At 40.9% G+C, this 19091-nt stretch overlaps 1 protein-coding gene across 1 annotated transcript in view; it reads right to left on the bottom strand.

Moving 5' to 3' along the window:
* LOC134354991 (dihydropyrimidine dehydrogenase [NADP(+)]-like) overlaps positions 1–19091 on the bottom strand; it is a 921558-nt gene that overhangs the window by 175794 nt on the left and 726673 nt on the right. The window contains exons 17-18 of the mRNA XM_063064591.1: positions 5364–5484; positions 4934–5053 (exon numbers count right to left, since the gene is read on the bottom strand). Coding sequence (XP_062920661.1) covers positions 4934–5053; positions 5364–5484 — 241 coding nt within the window. The remainder of the gene's footprint in view (positions 1–4933; positions 5054–5363; positions 5485–19091) is intronic.

Raw genomic sequence — 19091 nt, 5'->3', positions numbered from 1 at the left:
CTTTGGAAAATAACACTGCTGGCAAGTGAGTAAAGCTCTATCTTCTCTGAAATAAAATTAATAACTTTTGCATTATTGCAGGGAAATGGTATTTCCAATCTTTACAATCATAAAGGAAATATAAAACAAAGTTTAATAGCTGTATTGTCTAATTATAAAACTACATTTTGAAATTCTAGTCTCATCTGACATTCATTGTAAAATTCCCCATAGTGATCAAGCGTACTGGTCTCTCGTGGGCTATTTGGACACCAGGACTATACTGAAATTTAAATTGTCATTCTCAGCGGTGATGTATCCTTCTTCCTGACTATACAGAATTGTGGCAGTATCACAGTTTTATTTGAAAGGGACAATTAAGACATTAAGACATTCTGATCAAAATCATCTACAGTTAAGTTGCAACAACTGACTTGTAGTCTCATCTTTAGCTTAACTATTTGGAATGGTCTTCATCCTAATTTTCTCACAAAAGCAGATTTACATGGCTTTGATATGTATCCATGTTTCATTTTTTCAGGTAAATTTCTTTCTTTGCCCCCTTGAATGAAATGGGTCCAGTTGATGGATGCTAAGTATCTTCAATTCTAAGAAAGGGAAACCTAAATTGTTGGTTCTCAGCTGTAAATATCTGTGTGTTAATTAATGGGTATAATCAGAAGCAGATGTGGCTCTTATTATACCCGTGGGATCAGAGGTGAAAAGAGTGAGCAGTTTTAAGTTCCTGGGCGTCAATATCTCAGAGGATCTAACCTGAACACAACAGCTACAAAGAAGACATGACAGTGGCTGTATTTCATTAGGAGTTTGACGAGATTTGATGCGTCACCAAATGACTCACAAATTTCTATAGATGTACCGTGCAGAGCATTCTAACTGGCTGTATGAGGCATCCATTATCAAGGACCCCATCACCCAGGTCATGCCTTGTTCTCATCGCCACCATCAGGAAGGAGGTACAGAATTGTGAAGGCACACACTCAACGGTTCAGGGACAGCTTCTTCCCCCTCTACTGTCTGTTTTCGGAATGGACACTGAACCCATGAACACTACCTCACTAATTTTTTTATTTCTATTTTTGCGCTACTCATCTAATTTAACTAAATAACATATATAAGCACTTACTGTAAGTCACATTTTTTCTATTATTATATTTTGCATTGTATTGCTGCTGCAAGGTCAAAATATTTCACAACATACAATATGCCGCTGATATTAAACCTTGATTCTGATTCTGACAGTATTTAATCAACTGCATCACAATTGATTATGTATTTTTCAACAACAGCTTTCCAACATTTTTTTCAGTAAGTCATTCAATAAGAACCCCATATTTTAAATTCTCAGTCATTAACTGTAGGTCCACTTATCATCTAAGCCTCCGAACACTTTCCCTAATCTCCTTCCTCATTCCTGAACAATGTACGGATTGTGATCTTCACAGCTAAAGCTGAAGACTTCATAAAGGCTTGATAATAATACCCTAAGGCAAACCAGGCTAAAGGAATCAGCTGTTTCCACTTTATTTCTTCTTGAAAAAAACTGAATGTGCAATGCAAAAGGTCACCTGTAATTTTTCTGCAACAGGGAATAAAAGTGATAAAGACTGAAAATCATTTTGTCTATGAAATTAATCCACACACATTCTCTGCCAAAGGTGCTGATAAATCCTTAATATAGACAGACATTGTTACCAAACCATATTGTCCTTCGCACCAAACTCAAAGGAAAGATTACACTTGGGTTTCAATTTAATGCTGTAAGATAACCACTTCATGCTTGGGTTGTAACAGGAATTTAAAGGCATTAAGTCGGCTCGTTCTGTTTTGCTTGCTAGAGCATGGTCATCAATGGACCGCATCACGTGAGCTCACATTTCTGCTCCACCACCCGATGCCTGCAGCCGCGCTAGCCTCCTGCTGCCCTGCAGATCTGGCTGACCCTGAGGATTTGCTACTGCAGCCATCTTGTGGGTCCCCAAATGGTGTCTAGGCTTCAGATGGTGGAATCGCAGGTTCCGCCTCCTGAGTGTCCTGATGGCTCTTTCGACTGTTTCTACATTCAGGTGCCACTTTATTAGGTACACCTGCTTGTTAATACAAGTATCCAGTTAAGCAATAATGTGGCAGTAACTCAGTGCATAAAAACATGCATACATGATCAAGAGGTTTAGTTATTGTTCAGACCAAACATCAGAGCGGGGAAGAAATGTGATCTAAGTGACTTTGACCGTGGAATCATTGTTGGTGCCAGATGGGCTGATTAGAGTATCTCAGAAATTGCTTTTCATGCGTAATAGATGCTAGGGTTTACAGAGAATGGTGAAAAACAAAAGAAAACATCTAGTCATCAGCTATTCTCTGGGAAAAAATGTCTTGTTAATAAGAGACGTCAGATTGGTTCAAGCTGATAGGAAGGTGACAGTAACTCAAGTAGCTACACGTTACAACAGTGGTGTACAGAAGAACATCTCTGAATGCAGAACGCATCAAACCTTGAAGTGGATGGGCTACAGCAGCAGAAAACTACATACATACACTCAGTGGCCATTTTATTAGCTACAGGGGGTACCTAATGAGTGTATACACCTCTGAGAACTACAGAATTCTCTGAGAAGTGGCCAGTGAGTGTATACACCTCTGAGAATTACAGAATTATTAAAACAGTCAAAATAGATCTTAAAATATGGAAAACAAAGTTAAAGACATTTGTGTGCTGTAAATTAACCAAGAGCGCTAATATTGATTACGATGAAAAAATAAAACCAAACCACTCACTTTTTCCATCCAGATCAATGACTCCTTCCAAATGAATGAATCCACAGCTTCCTTATGAATCCAACAGTGTGCAGATCAAATGCAATGGCATCTGATCTCCAGTCTGTTCTGTACCTCCCCGCTGCAAATTGTAGGCTTGGAGGTCAGGGCATACTGACCTGTGTGCAGTAGCTTGCCAGTAGTCCGCCTTTCAGCTGGATATTTAACTTCCAATGTGCATGATACAAATTTACCAAAGCTAACTTTAGTATCAGCTGAGCCACTTCTCAAAGACTAGATTAAAAAAAGAGTTTAAATATTTTTTCTCTATTCCACTAACTCTGGTTGTTTATTTTCCTGTTCTGTAAACACCACACAATTCAAATATAACTCTTTTTAAGACTGTCAGCGGTGCTTAGATGGGCTTTGAATTTAAAAGCTACAGAGAACAGTTAGCAGATAGAGATAGTAAAGAATTACATTCTAGTCACACCCACCTTTCCTAATTTTCCTTTCTCTGTTTTGTCTCCTTTCCTGTTCCCTGAGGACTGGAGTGATTGATAGCCTAATCCAATGATTGTATTACACCAGCCTCACTCGGAATGTTTCCTTATCATTAACAGTTACCCGATGGTAAAATTCACAGCTCACTGCTTGATGCAGCCCCTGAGATTTAAAGGTCTGGCCTTTAGAAAATATTTAAAATAAAATTGAAATCTTGACAATACCAAGATCTTCATACTTTCTTATGTCATTTTTAAAAAATTAATTTGATGTAGAGTATGCAGGTCCCATGTAAGTCCATAATGTGACCAGCTATGTTAACAACTAACTGAAACGTGCTCCTACTTAAGAAACAACAAGTTGGGATAGTAAAATAAATACATTTAACTTTGCTTATGTGTTGACTAAGAGTAATATTTGTTCTACGAGAGGAAAGCAGACAATATGGCTCCTATGCACTGATTTAAATCACTGCTCGTCTGAAGCAGTCAGAGAACGGAGGTGCCCTGCGTGCAGTTTAAGCTCCCAAAGACAAAAAATATGCATCTCATAAACTTCCATTCTGTAGAAATGTCAACCTATGGTTGTGTGGTACTTCAAAACCTGCACTTGGCATTTTATGCTGTCTACTCTGCCTTCATCTGTAAACATGAACATTTAACATTTGTGTAGGGCAGGTAACTACAAACATGTTATCTATTACCATAGCTTTTATCCTCATTAACTACTTCCAGTTGTTGGGCTGGGGAGGTGGGCAAGCAATAAACTTTGTCAAATAACTAAATTAACCTTTTTACAATTTCATTTCCGTTAGCTAATTTTACAATAAGAGCCAATACTTCATCCCTAATACCGCTCCAAGAAGGAGAGTGATCAATATGGTTTGGTTTAGTTTCTGCATGACTTAATCCTGAAATGCAACTTGACAACCTCCTATCAAGAACAAAAATTCGATCATTGGAAGATACTCATGGCAGACAAATGAGAAAGAGGAAAAGCAAAATGAACTCATGAGCTATGAATCTGCAAAAAAAATGCACTCTTTTAAAAATAAGGAAATGACTGCTAACTTACAGCTTTGAGAAGCTGACTGTTCGAAGAAGTTGGAATTAAAGTACTTTCTCATTAAGAGGTAATTTTCTATCAAATTTATTTTGTCTATGTAAAAAAAAACTCTAGGTATTCCCACTTTTGAATTTACCCAAATGAACAGACTTTATTCCTTTATCTGAATGTAAATGACAGCAATGGTTAAAAAAGTGCACTAGAAGCAAATACAATTTGGTGTAAAGTGTACACATTAAAATATCGAAGCAGTGCAGACTGCATTGATATGAATAAGTTGAAGTTTGTGGTTTCTATTCAAAAATGAGTGTTAATTAAATCTTGAAAAGAGAAACTGTGCTAATGCAAGTTACTACAAAGGGCTTCAAGATACTTCTTTCATTTATCGTTTAACTTCTCCCCACCCACTTTACTGAAGCATTGTGCCAATAAAAGAAATTGCTATTAGAAGTGCTTGCAGACTCAGACTTGTCCATCTGTCAATATGATTAGTTATGTTGACCAGCAGAAAGCAAGGTGCCTTGAAAGGGAATTGATATTAGAAGTTGTCACCGTTTTGTCTATAGTCTCAGAGGGAACGCTGCACAGTGGTGAAGGCAATGCTTACCAGACACACCGCCATATGTGGTTCGCTTGTCTCTACCAACGGCAGGCACAGGTGTGCCATCTGCAAGTACCCCTATCAGCCCAGAGACTGTGTTGATTGCTGTAATACCATCTGCACCACCTGTGAGAAAATACAACAGTTATTTAAATTCCAATCCACAGAATAATATCTTTTGATTTTGGTTTCAATATAATAGCTAGAGAATAGATGGCATGAGTCATTTCAAAGTTAGTGGTACGGAATGACAGGGACCATTATCAAATAAAAGGGGTGTGTTTTTAATTGATGTACGTAAGCTATTTGAAAATTAATGTAAAAGGAAGGACAATCAAAATGAAAGATATAAAGAAGTAATTCTCAAGGACTAAAGAATTATTCTCAAGTAGAATTTTAATCTCTTTATATTCAGTTTCCACTGCCATTTTCTTACCTTCCTGAGCTGCCATCGCTATGTTTACAATGTCGGTGACGTTCGGGGTCAGCTTGGCAAAGAACGGAATCTTAACAGCTTGCCGTACCCAGCGGCAGATGTTTTGCACCAGCCTTGGATCCTGTTCAAATGGGTCAGTTACAGAACTAGATGAGAAACTAATCTGATAAAGCTGTGCACAGAGACAGGCATAGCTTCATGCTGCCAGTCTGACTGCACTGTGTGTGACATTGCAGGGACTGCAACCCTCTCATTACTTGATCCTCAGATCACAGCAATAAACAGCAGAGCCGTAATAATATCATCCAACACAATTGCATTTTCCTTGTCTACTAAATAAGCCGAATGAATCAGCCTCCATTATAGCATAATAGCATTACTTGACTAATACTGATCGAGAAAGGTGATTACAATGAATTATCCATTAAGGTATTGAAACTACTGTTATTAATAAACTTCCTTTCTTACGAATAAAGAAAACATAATTGCTGATACTAAATCATTTTTTTTCACTTTCTCATTACTGCTCCCCTGCTTTTTTTAAGGATTAGATTCACTTTTTTTTTAACAATTCATTACCCTTTAAACATTCACTCAAGTTAGATTAATTACACATAGAATGCGGCCAGTCTGTGCTGCTGCGGGTTGGAGGTGATTGGCAGTTAAGTAGGTTTCTGGGTGGCTGGAGCAATGCTCAGTCAATTTTGCCTCTGTTGTCTTTTAGCAGTGTGATGATAGAAACATTGTGGTTAATTTATTAGACTCGCAATCCACAGCCTGGACTAAAATTTCAGATATGTGAGAGGTAACATAAGCACAAGGGATTCTGCAGATGCTGGAAATTCAGAGTAACACAGACAAAATGCTGAAGGAACTCAGCAGGCCAGGGAGCAGCCATGGAGAGGAATGAACAGTCGACATTCCGGGCAGAACTGGAGCGGTAGTGGCATGGAAGTAGAGCCACTGCCTTCGGCTCCAGCAAACTAGGTTAAGTCGTGGCCTTGTGCGCTGTCTGTGCTGGCACATTCTCTCTAAGACCACATGGGTTTCCTCCATTTTCCTCCTGTCTCTTCCCACTTCCCAAAGCCGTGTGGGTTGTTAAGTTAATTGGCCCCTAGGATGTAGGGGAGCGGCAGAATCTGGGGGAGCTGATCAGAGTGTGGGGAGAAATATAAAAATGGGATTAATGTACGATTAGCGTAAAGATGAACGATTAAAGATTAGCTTTATTTGTCACACGTACATTGAAACATACAGAGGAATGCAGCATTTGCATCAAATCAAATCAGTGAGGATTGTGCCAGGCAGCCCACCAGTGTTGCCATGCTTCCAGAGCCAACGTAGTATGCCCACAACTTTAACTCGTACACCCCTGGAACGTGAGAGGAAACCGGAATACCTGGAGGAAACCCATGCAGTCCCAGGGAGAATGAAGCAGAGGGAGTTGAACCCCAATTCTACAGTTACCACTGTAAAGCACTGCGCTTACCGCTCTGCTATTGTGCCATCCCTAGTAAAGTAAATGGGTGATTGAAGGCCAGTGTGGAGTCAACGGACTGATTGGCCTGCCTCCTTGCTGCACCTGGCTATGGCGCTTAACTCTATGAGTTCAAGCCCCTCCATGACAGCCGGGGAGCTGAAATTTGGTTGATTTAACTTATCTGCAGTGTAAGTGCCAGTGTCAATGACCACAAAACTGATGGATTGGCATGAACACTTGCTAGCGTCACTGCTGTCTTCAGGCTAGGCAGTCTGTTTCCTTTACCTGGCTTGATCTGCGTGAGACTCTTGACTGCCCACTGAAATAACTAATGATGTCAATCATTCAATACAAGAGAAATGTCATGCAGCAGCTTGAGTACAAGCCAGCAATGTTATCAACCATAAATGAATAACATAAAACACAGGTAGCCCATGACTCAATTGATTGATGATATGGCTTGAGCAGCTAAATGTTCAGTGGTTCCAATACACATCATGAAACAGTCATCAAGAGCAGAGATGTGCAAACTGATTTCTCAACCAGTTCGGCTCTACAAACCCAGTACAAAATGACTCAACTTGAGGTCCTATCAAAGTGAAACAGTGTAGGACTTTTACCAAATGGTGCTGGTGGCAAGACATGAGTAAGAATGCGTTGGTGAGCAGCAGGACTCTGAAACAACTCCCTGGTTGGGACTGAGTGGCTGTGATACTGGCTAAAGTGCTGAGGTGGGTGCAGAAGGCTCACAATTGGGTGAGTGCAAGTTTATTTTTTTTTGTATTTAGAGCTACAGCTTGGTAGCGGGCCCTTCCAGTCCAATGAGCCTGCGTCACCCAGTTACACCCATGTGACCAATTAACCTGCTAACCTGTATGCCCTTGAAATGCGGAAAGAACTGGAGCAGCTAAAGGAAACTCACGTGGTCACGGGGAGAATGTAGAAACTCCTTACAGGCAGCAGCGGGAATTGCACCTGGGTGGTTGGCACTATAATAATGCAAAGCTAACCGCTACCCCCTATGCTAACTGCACCTCCCCCCACAATAAATGTCTGATCAACAATGTGTAATGGAAAATATGAGCAGTTTTAAGTTTCCCACTGAGGATTTTTGAACGTCTCTCAAAACCAAGACTTCTTCCACCGAAAAGGATAAGGACAGCAGGTATAACAGGAGGTGCTCGGGCCAGCTTCAGCAATCTACATTCAGCCTGACCTTGGGTGCTGTCCAAGTGAAGTTTGCATGTTCTCCCCAATGAACTCATGGGTTTCTCCGGGTGTTCCAGTTTCCTCCCACATCCTAAAGATGCATGGCTTTGCAGATGACGGTTGCCATCAATTAACTCCAGTATTGATAGGTGATGGGGGACCAGGGTGATGTTTTTAGGCACGTGAGAGAAAGGGTTGTAGATCATTAAGATGCAGGCAAAGTGACTGATGGTTCTGCTCAGAGAGCGATCATTGAATCAAAGGGTCAAGTTGCCTCTTGTATTATTGGAAATATTAGAAAGGTGGATGGGAACATGTTTCCCTCCAAGCTATGAACAAATGTGCATTGGATAGACCATATATTACTGTCCTTCATCAGTATGTCTAAATGCTGGAACACCCCACCAGCTTCACTGTGGAAATATCTCATCAGAAGGCTTTAGTGATTTTAGGTGACAGCTCACAAAGAATTCTTGAGGGCAGGCGGGAGGAGAAGATGGTGGCGCGCCTGCGCGGGCGCAGCCCTCCAGTGAAAAATGATACCGTATCTGTTAAATAGGGGCTGTGGACAATTCTGATTTGATGGAGACTGGACGTGAAAGCACAGAGGAACATCTGGAGAAATTTCTGAAACGCTCGTTTGCTGCTGTCGTTACCGCATGCTTGGGAATCTTTCGAAGGGTAAGCCTCAAAATCCCTGGCCTTGCCTGCTTTTGGCGACCGAGAAGGAGGTTGAATCGTTCGGACAGAGATGGTGCTCAGTACTCAGTGTCGGACAGCTGATCAGAGCTCGAAGTTTTCGGATGACTCAGAGTCGGATTGTGGTCGGCATGGCAGGGAGAGTTTTTCTTCCTTCTCCCGTCTGCGTGAGATGTGGGACATTTGACAGACTTTGAACTTTACTGTGCTCATGGACTTCTTCATCAAGTTATGGTATTGTTGCACTGTTGTAAGTATATGTTATAATTATGTGATTTTGTTAGTTTTTTCAGTCTTGGTCTGTCCTGTGTTTTGTGATATCACACTGGAGGAAATATTGTATCATTTCTTAATGCATGCATTACTAAATGACAATTAAAGAGGACTATGTGTCTTCATAATCTAATCTAAGTAAGTACCGGCCTTGTCAGTGATGCCTTTACCTTATAAACAAATAATCAAAAGAAAACTGCAGAATGAAATCTGAAACAGGTATTAGGTCCTTGATTTGCAGAAACAATAAACTTTGTTCCTGTGTTAGATTGGTGCCCTTGACGATCATATTATGTCATGGTCAATATGGCTTACTGCACAAGGCACGTGCATATTCGATGCAATGAACCATATTGGGTCATTTCACAGAACATTGCACCATTAACCTTCCAATGAAGGTGTCTGCTGCTCACTCGTCACATAAACTACCCTCATCCCCAAGGCAGGAATTTTGTTCCTTTCAAAGTTACTGAGATTTTTAATAAACTTATAATTAATACACCAGGAACAGAGTAGATCAAATTTCACAACATACAGTATGTCATTCATAATAAAACGTTACTCTCTTTCTAAGGCTGCAAAGCCTATTCAGCCTGCTCTGCTCTTAGACAGTAGCTAACATGCAGCTTTATTCCATTTATCTGCCTTAGGCTATTTCTCAAAGCTATCACCAATAAAACCTATCAATCTCAGTTTTGAAAATTTAAAATTTCCAGCAACCCCGATCCTATCTATGAAAACTTGCTTTCTTAGCAACACACACAAAATGCTGGAGGAACTCAGCAGGTCAGGCAGCATCTTTGGAAACGAATGAACAGTCAAAGCTGCAGAAAGTTGTCAAATTGTTCAGCTCTATCATGGGCACTATCCTCCTTGGTATCCAGGACATCATCAAGGAGCGGTACCTCGAAAAGGTACTGTTCAACATTAAAGATCCCCATCAACCAGAACATGCCTTGTTCTCATTGCTACCATCAGGAAGGAGGTACAGAAACCTGAAGAGGCAAACACTCAATTATTCAGGAACAGCTTCTCCCCCTCTGGCATCCAATTTCTGAATGGACGTTGAAACTACATCATTACTTTTTTCATTTCATTTTTTAGCACTACTTACTTAATTTAACTATTTTATTTATTTATATATATCCATATGGTAATTAAAATTTTTTCTCTATTACTACGTATTGCATTGCACTGCTGCCACAAAGATAACAAATTTCATGACATATGCTGGTGATACTAAACCTGATTTTGATTCTGAATTTCCCTCATCCTTTCCAGGCCTGATGAAGGGTCTCAGCTCAAAACATCGACTGATAATTCATTTCCAAAGCTGTTGCCTGACCTTCTGAGTTCCTTCAACATTTTGGGTGTGTTAATTTGGATTTCCAGCATCTGCAAACCTTCTCGTGATTATGACTTGCTTCCTTATTTGACTTGTAAAGAGCCTGGCTCTAACTTTAACATTATGCTTTCTTAAACTAGATTCACTCTCCAGAGGGAATAAAACATTTCAACATATTACCCTTATAAACATTTGGAGAAAACATGACAAGTTTATTCATCTTTTACTTCTAGTGCAGCTTTGTATGCCATATCCTTCTCAAGGTGAGTGCATCTTTCCATGCATCCAGTACCGAAGATTAAATTAGTCTCTCAAGTAATGCTTGATACATGCTGTATTGTAACCTCTTATGATAAAGATCAACACAATTTTCGCCCTTGCGATTGCTTTGTGTAGCCAAGAGATAACTTTTAGAGATTGGAATACGTGGACATTAATCCTCTTGGTTTTCTGCAGCTGATATTCTAATTTGACTTTCCTAGATCTGAAGTGTACAGTATAATCTCACTTTCTCTTATTGAGCATCACTGGCTATTTTTGTCCTATTCTCTTTATCCTTCCCTAGGTCTCCCTTTGTCCAGATGCACGATAGACCTTAAAACCATAAGACAAAGGAGCAGAATTAGCCCATTTGGCTCATCAAGTCTGCTCCACCATTACATCATGATTGATTTATCATCGCTCTCAACCCCTTTCTCCTGCCTTCTCCCCGTAACCTTGGACACCTTGATTAATGAAGAACCTATCAGTCACCTTTAAATATACCCATTGACATCTATATGTGGCAATGAATTCCATAGCTTCACCATCCTCTGTCTAAAAAAATCTTCCTCATCTCTGTTCTAAAGGAATGTTCTTGTATTCTGAGGCGGTGCCCTTTGGTCCCAGACTCCCTCACTTTCGAAAACATCCTTTCCACGTTAACTCTAACTAGACCTTTTGTAGCATCGTGCTTACAGTGGCAGTAATCTGGTTCAGTTCCCACCACTGTCTGTAAGGAGCTTGTATATTCTTCCCATGACCACGTGGGTTTCCTCTGGGTGCTCTGGTTTCCTCCCACATTCCAAAGATATACAGGTTAGTAGGTTAATTGGTGACATGGGTGTAATTGGCTCGTTGGCTTAGAAGGGCCTGTTACCAAGCTGTATCTCTGAATTAAATAAGTAAAATAGGTCTCATTGTAACGTCTTCTTTCTTACTGTCTCCTTCTGAACGGCACCTGACAAAAGGGCTACATATTTCAGTAATGTTTTAACTCAGATATTAAAAGGACAAACGAAGTTCCAGGTATAGATCCCCTGGATAGCATCATGCACGCTAGTAGATGGACAGTTACCACTTCTGACTGCGCTCGCTTTATCCCAGGAACAATCACTGTTCCTTCTAAGCTGTGCAGGTGCGCAGCCGTGCAATTCCTGAAATGCTCCCGTGCACATAGCCTTTGCTGTTACACAGCTGGAATTTTCTTTTATATAATATTAATATGAAATGCTAGGCCGTTTGCAGGCCGTGTAAAAATGTATGGCTCAGACTGTGTGGATAGGTCTCTACCAGCTTTGCACATCTGGTCACAGCAATTTTCTCCCATTCCTCTTTACAAAACTGCTCACGCTCTGTTAAGTTGCAGGGAAATTGTGACTGGACAGCCCTTTTCAAGTCTAGCCACAAATTCTCAATTGGATTGAGGTCTGGACTCTGACTTGACCACTCCATAAGACCATATGACCATAAGACCATAAGATATAGGAGCAGAAGTAGGCTATTGTTGCCTGGATTGGGGAGCATGCCTTATGAGAATAGGCTGAGTGAACTCAGCCTTTTCTCCTTGGAGCGACGGAGGATGAGAGGTGACCTGACAGAGGTGTATAAGATGATGAGAGGCATTGATCGTGTGGATAGTCAGAGGCTTTTTCCCAGGGCTGAAATGGTTGCCACAAAAGGACACAGGTGTGAGGTGCTGGGGAGTAGGTACAGAGGATATGTCAGGGGTATGGTTTTATACTCAGAGAGTGGTGAGTGCGTGGAATGGGCTGCCAGCAATGGTGGTGGAGGTGGATTTGATAAGGTCTTTAAAGAGACTTTTGGATAGGTACAAGGAGCTTAGAAAAATAGAGGGCTATAGGTAAGCCTAGTAATTTCTAAGGTAGGGACATGTTCAGCACAACTTTGTGGGCCGAAGGGCCTGAATTGTGCTGTAGGTTTTGTATGTTTCTATGTTTCTATTTGGCCCATCGAGTCTGCTCTGCCATTCAATCATGGGCTGATCCAATTCTTCCAGTCATCTTCACTCCATACCCTTTGATGCCCTGGCTAATCAAGAACCTATCTATCTCTGCTTTAAATAAACCCAATGACTTGGCCTCCACAACCGCTTGTGGCAACAAATTCCACAGATTTACCACCCTCTGACTAAAGTAATTTCTCCGCATCTCAGTTCTAAAAGGACGTCCTTCAATCCTGAAGTCGTGCCCTCTTGTCCTGGAATCTCCTACCATGGGAAATAACTTTGCCATATCTAATCTGGACTCCAGGACATTAACTTTGTTGCTTTTAAGCCATTCCTGTGTAGCATTGGTTTAATGCTTGGGGTCACTGTCTTGCTGAAAAACAAATCTTCTCCCAAGCTGTAGCTGTCTTGCAGACTGCATCAAGTTTTCCTCCAGAATTTCCCTGTATTTTTCTGCATTCATTTTACCCTCTACGTTCACACGCCTTACAGGGCCTGTTGCAGGCGAAGCATTCCCCCCAGCATGATGCAATCACCACCATACTTTATGGTAGGGATGGAGCGTTTTTGATGATGCATGGTGTTTGTCTTACGCCAAACATAGCATCTAGTTTGATGGCCAAAAAGCTCAATTTTGGTTTCATTAGGCCAGGGAATCTTCTTCTAGCTGACTTTGGAGTCTCCCACATGGCTTCTGGCAAACTCTAGCCAAGATTTCATGTGAGGCTTTTTCACAGGCTTTCTCTCTGACACTCTCCCATAAAGCTACGGCTGGTGAAACACCCGGGCAACAGTTGTGCGCACAGTCTCTCTCATCTCAGCCACTGAAACTTATAACTCTCCCAGAGCTGTCAAAGGTCTCTTGGTGGCCTCCCTCTCTACTCCCCTTCTTGCACGGTCATTCAGTTTTTGAGAACGGCCTGCTCTATGCAGATTTACAGCTATGCCATATTCTTTGTATTTTTTGATGATTGACTGACTTAACTGTACTCTAAAGGATATTCAGTGACTTGGAAATGTTCTTGACTCCATCTCCTGGCTTCTGCATTTCAATAATCTTTTTGCGAATTTGCTTGGAGTTTTCTTTTGTCTTCATGGTGTAGTTTTTGCCAGGATACTGACTCACCAGCAGCTGGACCTTCCAGATACAGGTGTGATTTTACTACAATCAATGTACAGGTACTGTGCATTGTGTACAGGTCTCCAAAAACAGATCTCTATTTAACTAATTACAGGACTTCTGAAACTAATTGGCTGCACCAGTGACGAGTTGCTGTGCCATATTAAAGGGGGTAAATACTTTTGCAATCAATTATTTTGTGCTTTATATTTGTAATTCATTTAGATCATTTTGCGGAGATCTGTTTCCACTTTGAGAGGAAAGAGTCTTTTTCTGTTGATCGGTGTCAAAAAAGCAAAGCTAAATACTTCGTGATTCGATGTTGTAAAACAATAAAACATGAAAGCTTCCCGGGGCGGGTGGCGGGGGGGGGCGGGTGAATACTTTTTATAGGCTCTGTAAATGTTTTTTTCCACTCTTTCCAGTTTAATCACACCTTTCCTATAACAGGTGACCAAAACTGTACACAATACTCCAATTGTGTCCTCACCAATGAGTTACACAACTGCAATGTAATGCCTTTTGCATCACTTTGTCTAAATTGTGTATCATTTACGACAATCTACACATTTGTACTCCAACGTCCCTATGTTCCTTTACACTCCCAAGTGTACTACCAATCATCATATAAATCCTGTGCCGGTTTGATTTTCCAAAATGCTTCACCTCTCACATATCTGTGATGACATTCATTTGCCACTCCTTGTAACACTCTCCTAACTGATCAAGGCCGCCTTGTAATCTGACAATCTTTACTATCGACAACACCTCCTCATACTGTGTCATCTGAAAATTTACTGATCAAGCCTTGTGCATCCACATCCAAATCATTTATGCAATAACAAAGGTCTAAACATCATCTCCTGCAGCACATCACTAGTCTCCTACCTCCATTCCAAGAAATAACCTTCAACAATCACCCAGTACTACCTACTGCTGAACCAATTTTGAATCCACCCAATTATCTCTCCCTAGAAATAACCTTCCAGGCCAGCCTATCAAAGTTCAAAGTAAATTTACTATCAAAATATATACACTATATATCACCCTATACAACTCTGAGATTCATTTTCTTGTAGGCATACTCAATATATCCATAATAAAATAGTAATCACAATGGAGTCAATGAAAGACCCCACCACCTTGGGCATTCAATCAGTGCAAAAACAAAAAAAACTGTGCAAATGCAAATAGAAAGAAATAATAATAATCAATAAATAAACAATAAATACCATGAACATGAGATAAAGAGACCTTGAAAGTGAGTACATAGGTTGCTGCAACATTTCAGTGATGGGAAAAGTGAAGTTATCTCCATTGGCTCAAGAGCCTGATGACTGAATGATAGTCTTCTTCTTCTTCTTCTTCATGTGCCTTGCATGTTACACACTTGGGTGATCATGGCTTTCCACATCCAACAATCCCATGCAGCATCAATGATATCTTGCACACTTAGATCTGTTAGTTCTTTCACAGTGTCCATATATTTTCTTCTTTGTCTTCCTCTTCTGTGTTTCCCAGGCATTCGGCCTTGTAATGTAAGGTATTTTATTTCTCCCTTTCTGATGACATGGCCCAGGAATTTAAGTTTCCTCTCATTTAATGTTCTCATTAAAGATCTTTTTGTATGGGCACATTGGAGTACTGTCTCATTAGTTACCCTATCTCTATATGATATTTTCAGCATTATTCTAAGAAACCACATTTCTGTTGCTTCTCAGTTTCTTTGGAGTTCTGGTGTTATAGTCCATGTTTCAGAAACATACAGCAAGATTGACCAGATGTAACATTTTAGTAGCCTAAACCTTGTTGTTATAGAAATGTGTCTGTTGGTAAAAATGGGTTGGAAGTTGGTTTTGGCAAAGGCAATTCTTCTTTTTATTTCTACTTTACTTCTAGCATCTTGTGATATAAAGCTACCAAGGTAATTAAAGCTGGTCTTTTGTTCAGTCTCTTGGTTACCGATGTACAATTGGCAGTTGGGAGTATCCTGCTGTTTTGGTATTACCATACATTTGTTTTTTTTACAGCTGAGGGTTAGACCAAAATCCGCACTTGTTTATACTACTTTGTCTAGGAGGATCTGTAGGTCTTCTGCAGCACTTGCTATTAGGGTGGTATCGTCTGCATATCTTATATTGTTGATGTTAACACCTCCAATTTTTATTCAATCTAGGTCTTCTATTTTTCTCAGAATCATTTCACTATAGATATTAAACAATTCTGGTGAGGCAACGCATCCCTGTCTAACTCCTCTTCGAATTTTAGTCCAACTGCTTATATTATCATCAATTTTACCACCTTCATTTGGTTCTAATATAAATTTTGAAGCAGTTGTTGGTCCCTTCCGTCAATGCTTAGTGAGAATTTGAAATAATTTTTCATGTTGCACTTTGTCCAATGCTTTAGTGAAATCAATAAATGAATAGTAACTGTTCCTAAACAGAACCCTGTCAAATGTCTTGCTCAAGTCCAAACAGACAACATACACTGCCCTACTCTAACCCATCTTTTTCAGTTACCTCTTCATAAAACTCTTTATTAGAAACATAGAAAATAGGTGCAGGAGTAGGCCATTCGGCCCTTCGAGCCTGCACCGCCATTTATTATGATCATGGCTGATCATCCAACTCAGAACCCCGCCCCAGCCTTCCCTCCATACCCCCTGACCCCCGTAGCCACAAGGGCCATATCTAATGCCCTCTTAAATATAGCCAATGAACTGGCCTCAACAGTTTCCTGTGGCAGAGAATTCCACAGATTCACCACTCTCTGTGTGAAGAAGTTTTTCCTAATCTCGGTCCTAAAAGGCTTCCCCTCTATCCTCAAACTGTGACCCCTCGTTCTGGACTTCCCCAACATCGGGAACAATCTTCCTGCATCTAGCCTGTCCAATCCCTTTAGGATCTTATACGTTTCAATCAGATCCCCCCTCAATCTTCTAAATTCCAACGAGTACAAGCCCAATTCATCCAGTCTTTCTTCATATGAAAGTCCCGCCATCCCAGGAATCAATTTGGTGAACCTTCTTTGTATTCCCTCTATGGCAAAGATGTCTTTCCTCAGATTAGGGGACCAAAACTGCACACAATACTCCAGGTGTGGTCTCACCAAGGCCTTGTACAACTGCAGTAGTAGTACCTCCCTGCTCCTGTACTCAAATCCTCTCGCTATAAATGCCAGCATACCATTCGCCTTTTTCACCGCCTGCTGTACCTGCATGCCCACTTTCAATGACTGGTGTATAATGACACCCAGGTCTCGTTGCACCTCCCCTTTTCCTAATCAGCCACCATTCAGATAATAATCTGTTTTCCTATTTTTGCCACCAAAGTGGATAACTTCACATTTATCCACATTAAATTGCATCTGCCATGAAATTGCCCACTCACCCAACCTATCCAAGTCACCCTGCATCCTCTCAGCATCCTCCTCACTGCTAACACTGCCACCCAGCTTCGTGTCATCCGCAAACTTGGAGATGCTGCATTTAATTCCCTGATCCAAGTCATTAATATATATTGTAAACAACTGGGGTCCCAGCACTGAGCCTTGCGGTACCCCACTAGTCACCGCCTGCCATTCTGAAAAGGTCCCGTTTATTCCCACTCTTTGCTTCCTGTCTGCTAACCAATTCTCCACCCACACCAATACCTTACCCCCAATACCGTGTGCTTTAAGTTTGCACACTAATCTCCTGTGTGGGACCTTGTCAAAAGCCTTTTGAAAATCCAAATATACCACATCCACTGGTTCTCCCCTATCCACTCTACTAGTTACATCCTCAAAAAATTCTATGAGATTCGTCAGACATGATTTTCCTTTCACAAATCCATGCTGACTTTGTCCGATCATTTCACCGCTTTCCAAATGTGCTGTTATCACATCCTTGATAACTGACTCCAGCAGTTTCCCCACCACCGACATTAGGCTAACCGGTCTATAATTCCCCGGTTTCTCTCTCCCTCCTTTTTTAAAAAGTGGGGTTACATTAGCCACCCTCCAATCCTCAGGAACTAGTCCAGAATCTAACGAATTTTGAAAAATTATCACTAATGCATCCACTATTTCTTGGGCTACTTCTTTAAGCACTCTAGGATGCAGACCATCTGGCCCTGGGGATTTATCTGTCTTCAATCCCTTCAATTTACCTAACACCACTTCCCTACTAACATGTATTTCGCTCAGTTCCTCCATCCCACTGGACCCTCTGTCCCTTACTATTTCTGGAAGATTATTTATGTCCTCCTTAGTGAAGACAGAACCAAAGTAACTATTCAATTGGTCTTCCATGTCCTTGCTCCCCATAATCAATTCACCTGTTTCTGTCTGCAGGGGACCTACATTTGTCTTTACCAGTCTTTTCCTTTTTACATATCTATAAAAGCTTTTACAGTCCGTTTTTATGTTCCCTGCCAGTTTTCTCTCATAATCTTTTTTCCCCTTCCTAATTAAGCCCTTTGTCCTCCTCTGCTGAACTCTGAATTTCTCCCAGTCCTCAGGTGAGCCACTTTCTCTGGCTAATTTGTATGCTTCTTCTTTGGAATTGATACTATCCCTAATTTCTCTTGTCAGCCACTGGTGCACTACCTTCCTTGATTTATTCTTTTGCCAAACTGGGATGAACAATTGTTGTAGTTCATCCATGCAACCTTTAAATGCTTGCCATTGCATATCCACCGTCAATCCTTTAAGTGTCATTTGCCAGTCTATCTTAGCTAATTCACGTCTCATACCTTCAAAGTTACCCCTCTTTAAGTTCAGAACCTTTGTTTCTGAATTAACTATGTCACTCTCCATCTTAATGAAGAATTCCACCATATTATGGTCACTCTTACCCAAGGGTCCTCTCACGACAAGATCGCTAATTAACCCTTCCTCATTGCTCAAAACCCAGTCCAGAATAGCCTGCTCTCTAGTTGGTTCCTCGACATGTTGGTTCAAAAAACCATCCCGCATACATTCCAAGAAATCCTCTTCCTCAGCACCTTTACCAATTTGGTTCACCCAGTCTACATGTAGATTGAAGTCACCCATTATAACTGCTGTTCCTTTATTGCACACGGTCCGGGATATTTCTGATCGTGTCCAAGATATCCTGAAGTGGGAGGGTGAGGAGCCAGAGGTCGTGTTATTGTTTGACAAGCAAGACTTTCCAAGCACAGAGCTATGCTGACTCCTCCTAATCAGACTGTCCAAATGCTCATAGAACCTGTCCTTCAGATTCCCTTTCAGTGAGTTCACAACTTCTGATATCAGCTGAAGGTCAGTCATTCTCTGGCTTGTCACTGCTACCTTTTTAAACTAATGAAGCAATTGTTCCACATTAGCTACCTTCTACTCTTTGGCAGCTTCAACAATGGCTAACGAGGGAG

The sequence above is a fragment of the Mobula hypostoma genome, chromosome 12, assembly GCF_963921235.1.
Source record: "Mobula hypostoma chromosome 12, sMobHyp1.1, whole genome shotgun sequence".
Lineage (NCBI taxonomy): Eukaryota > Metazoa > Chordata > Chondrichthyes > Myliobatiformes > Myliobatidae > Mobula > Mobula hypostoma.
The sequence above is the reverse complement of the archived record's forward strand: the minus strand, read 5'-3'. Positions and strand labels throughout refer to the sequence as shown.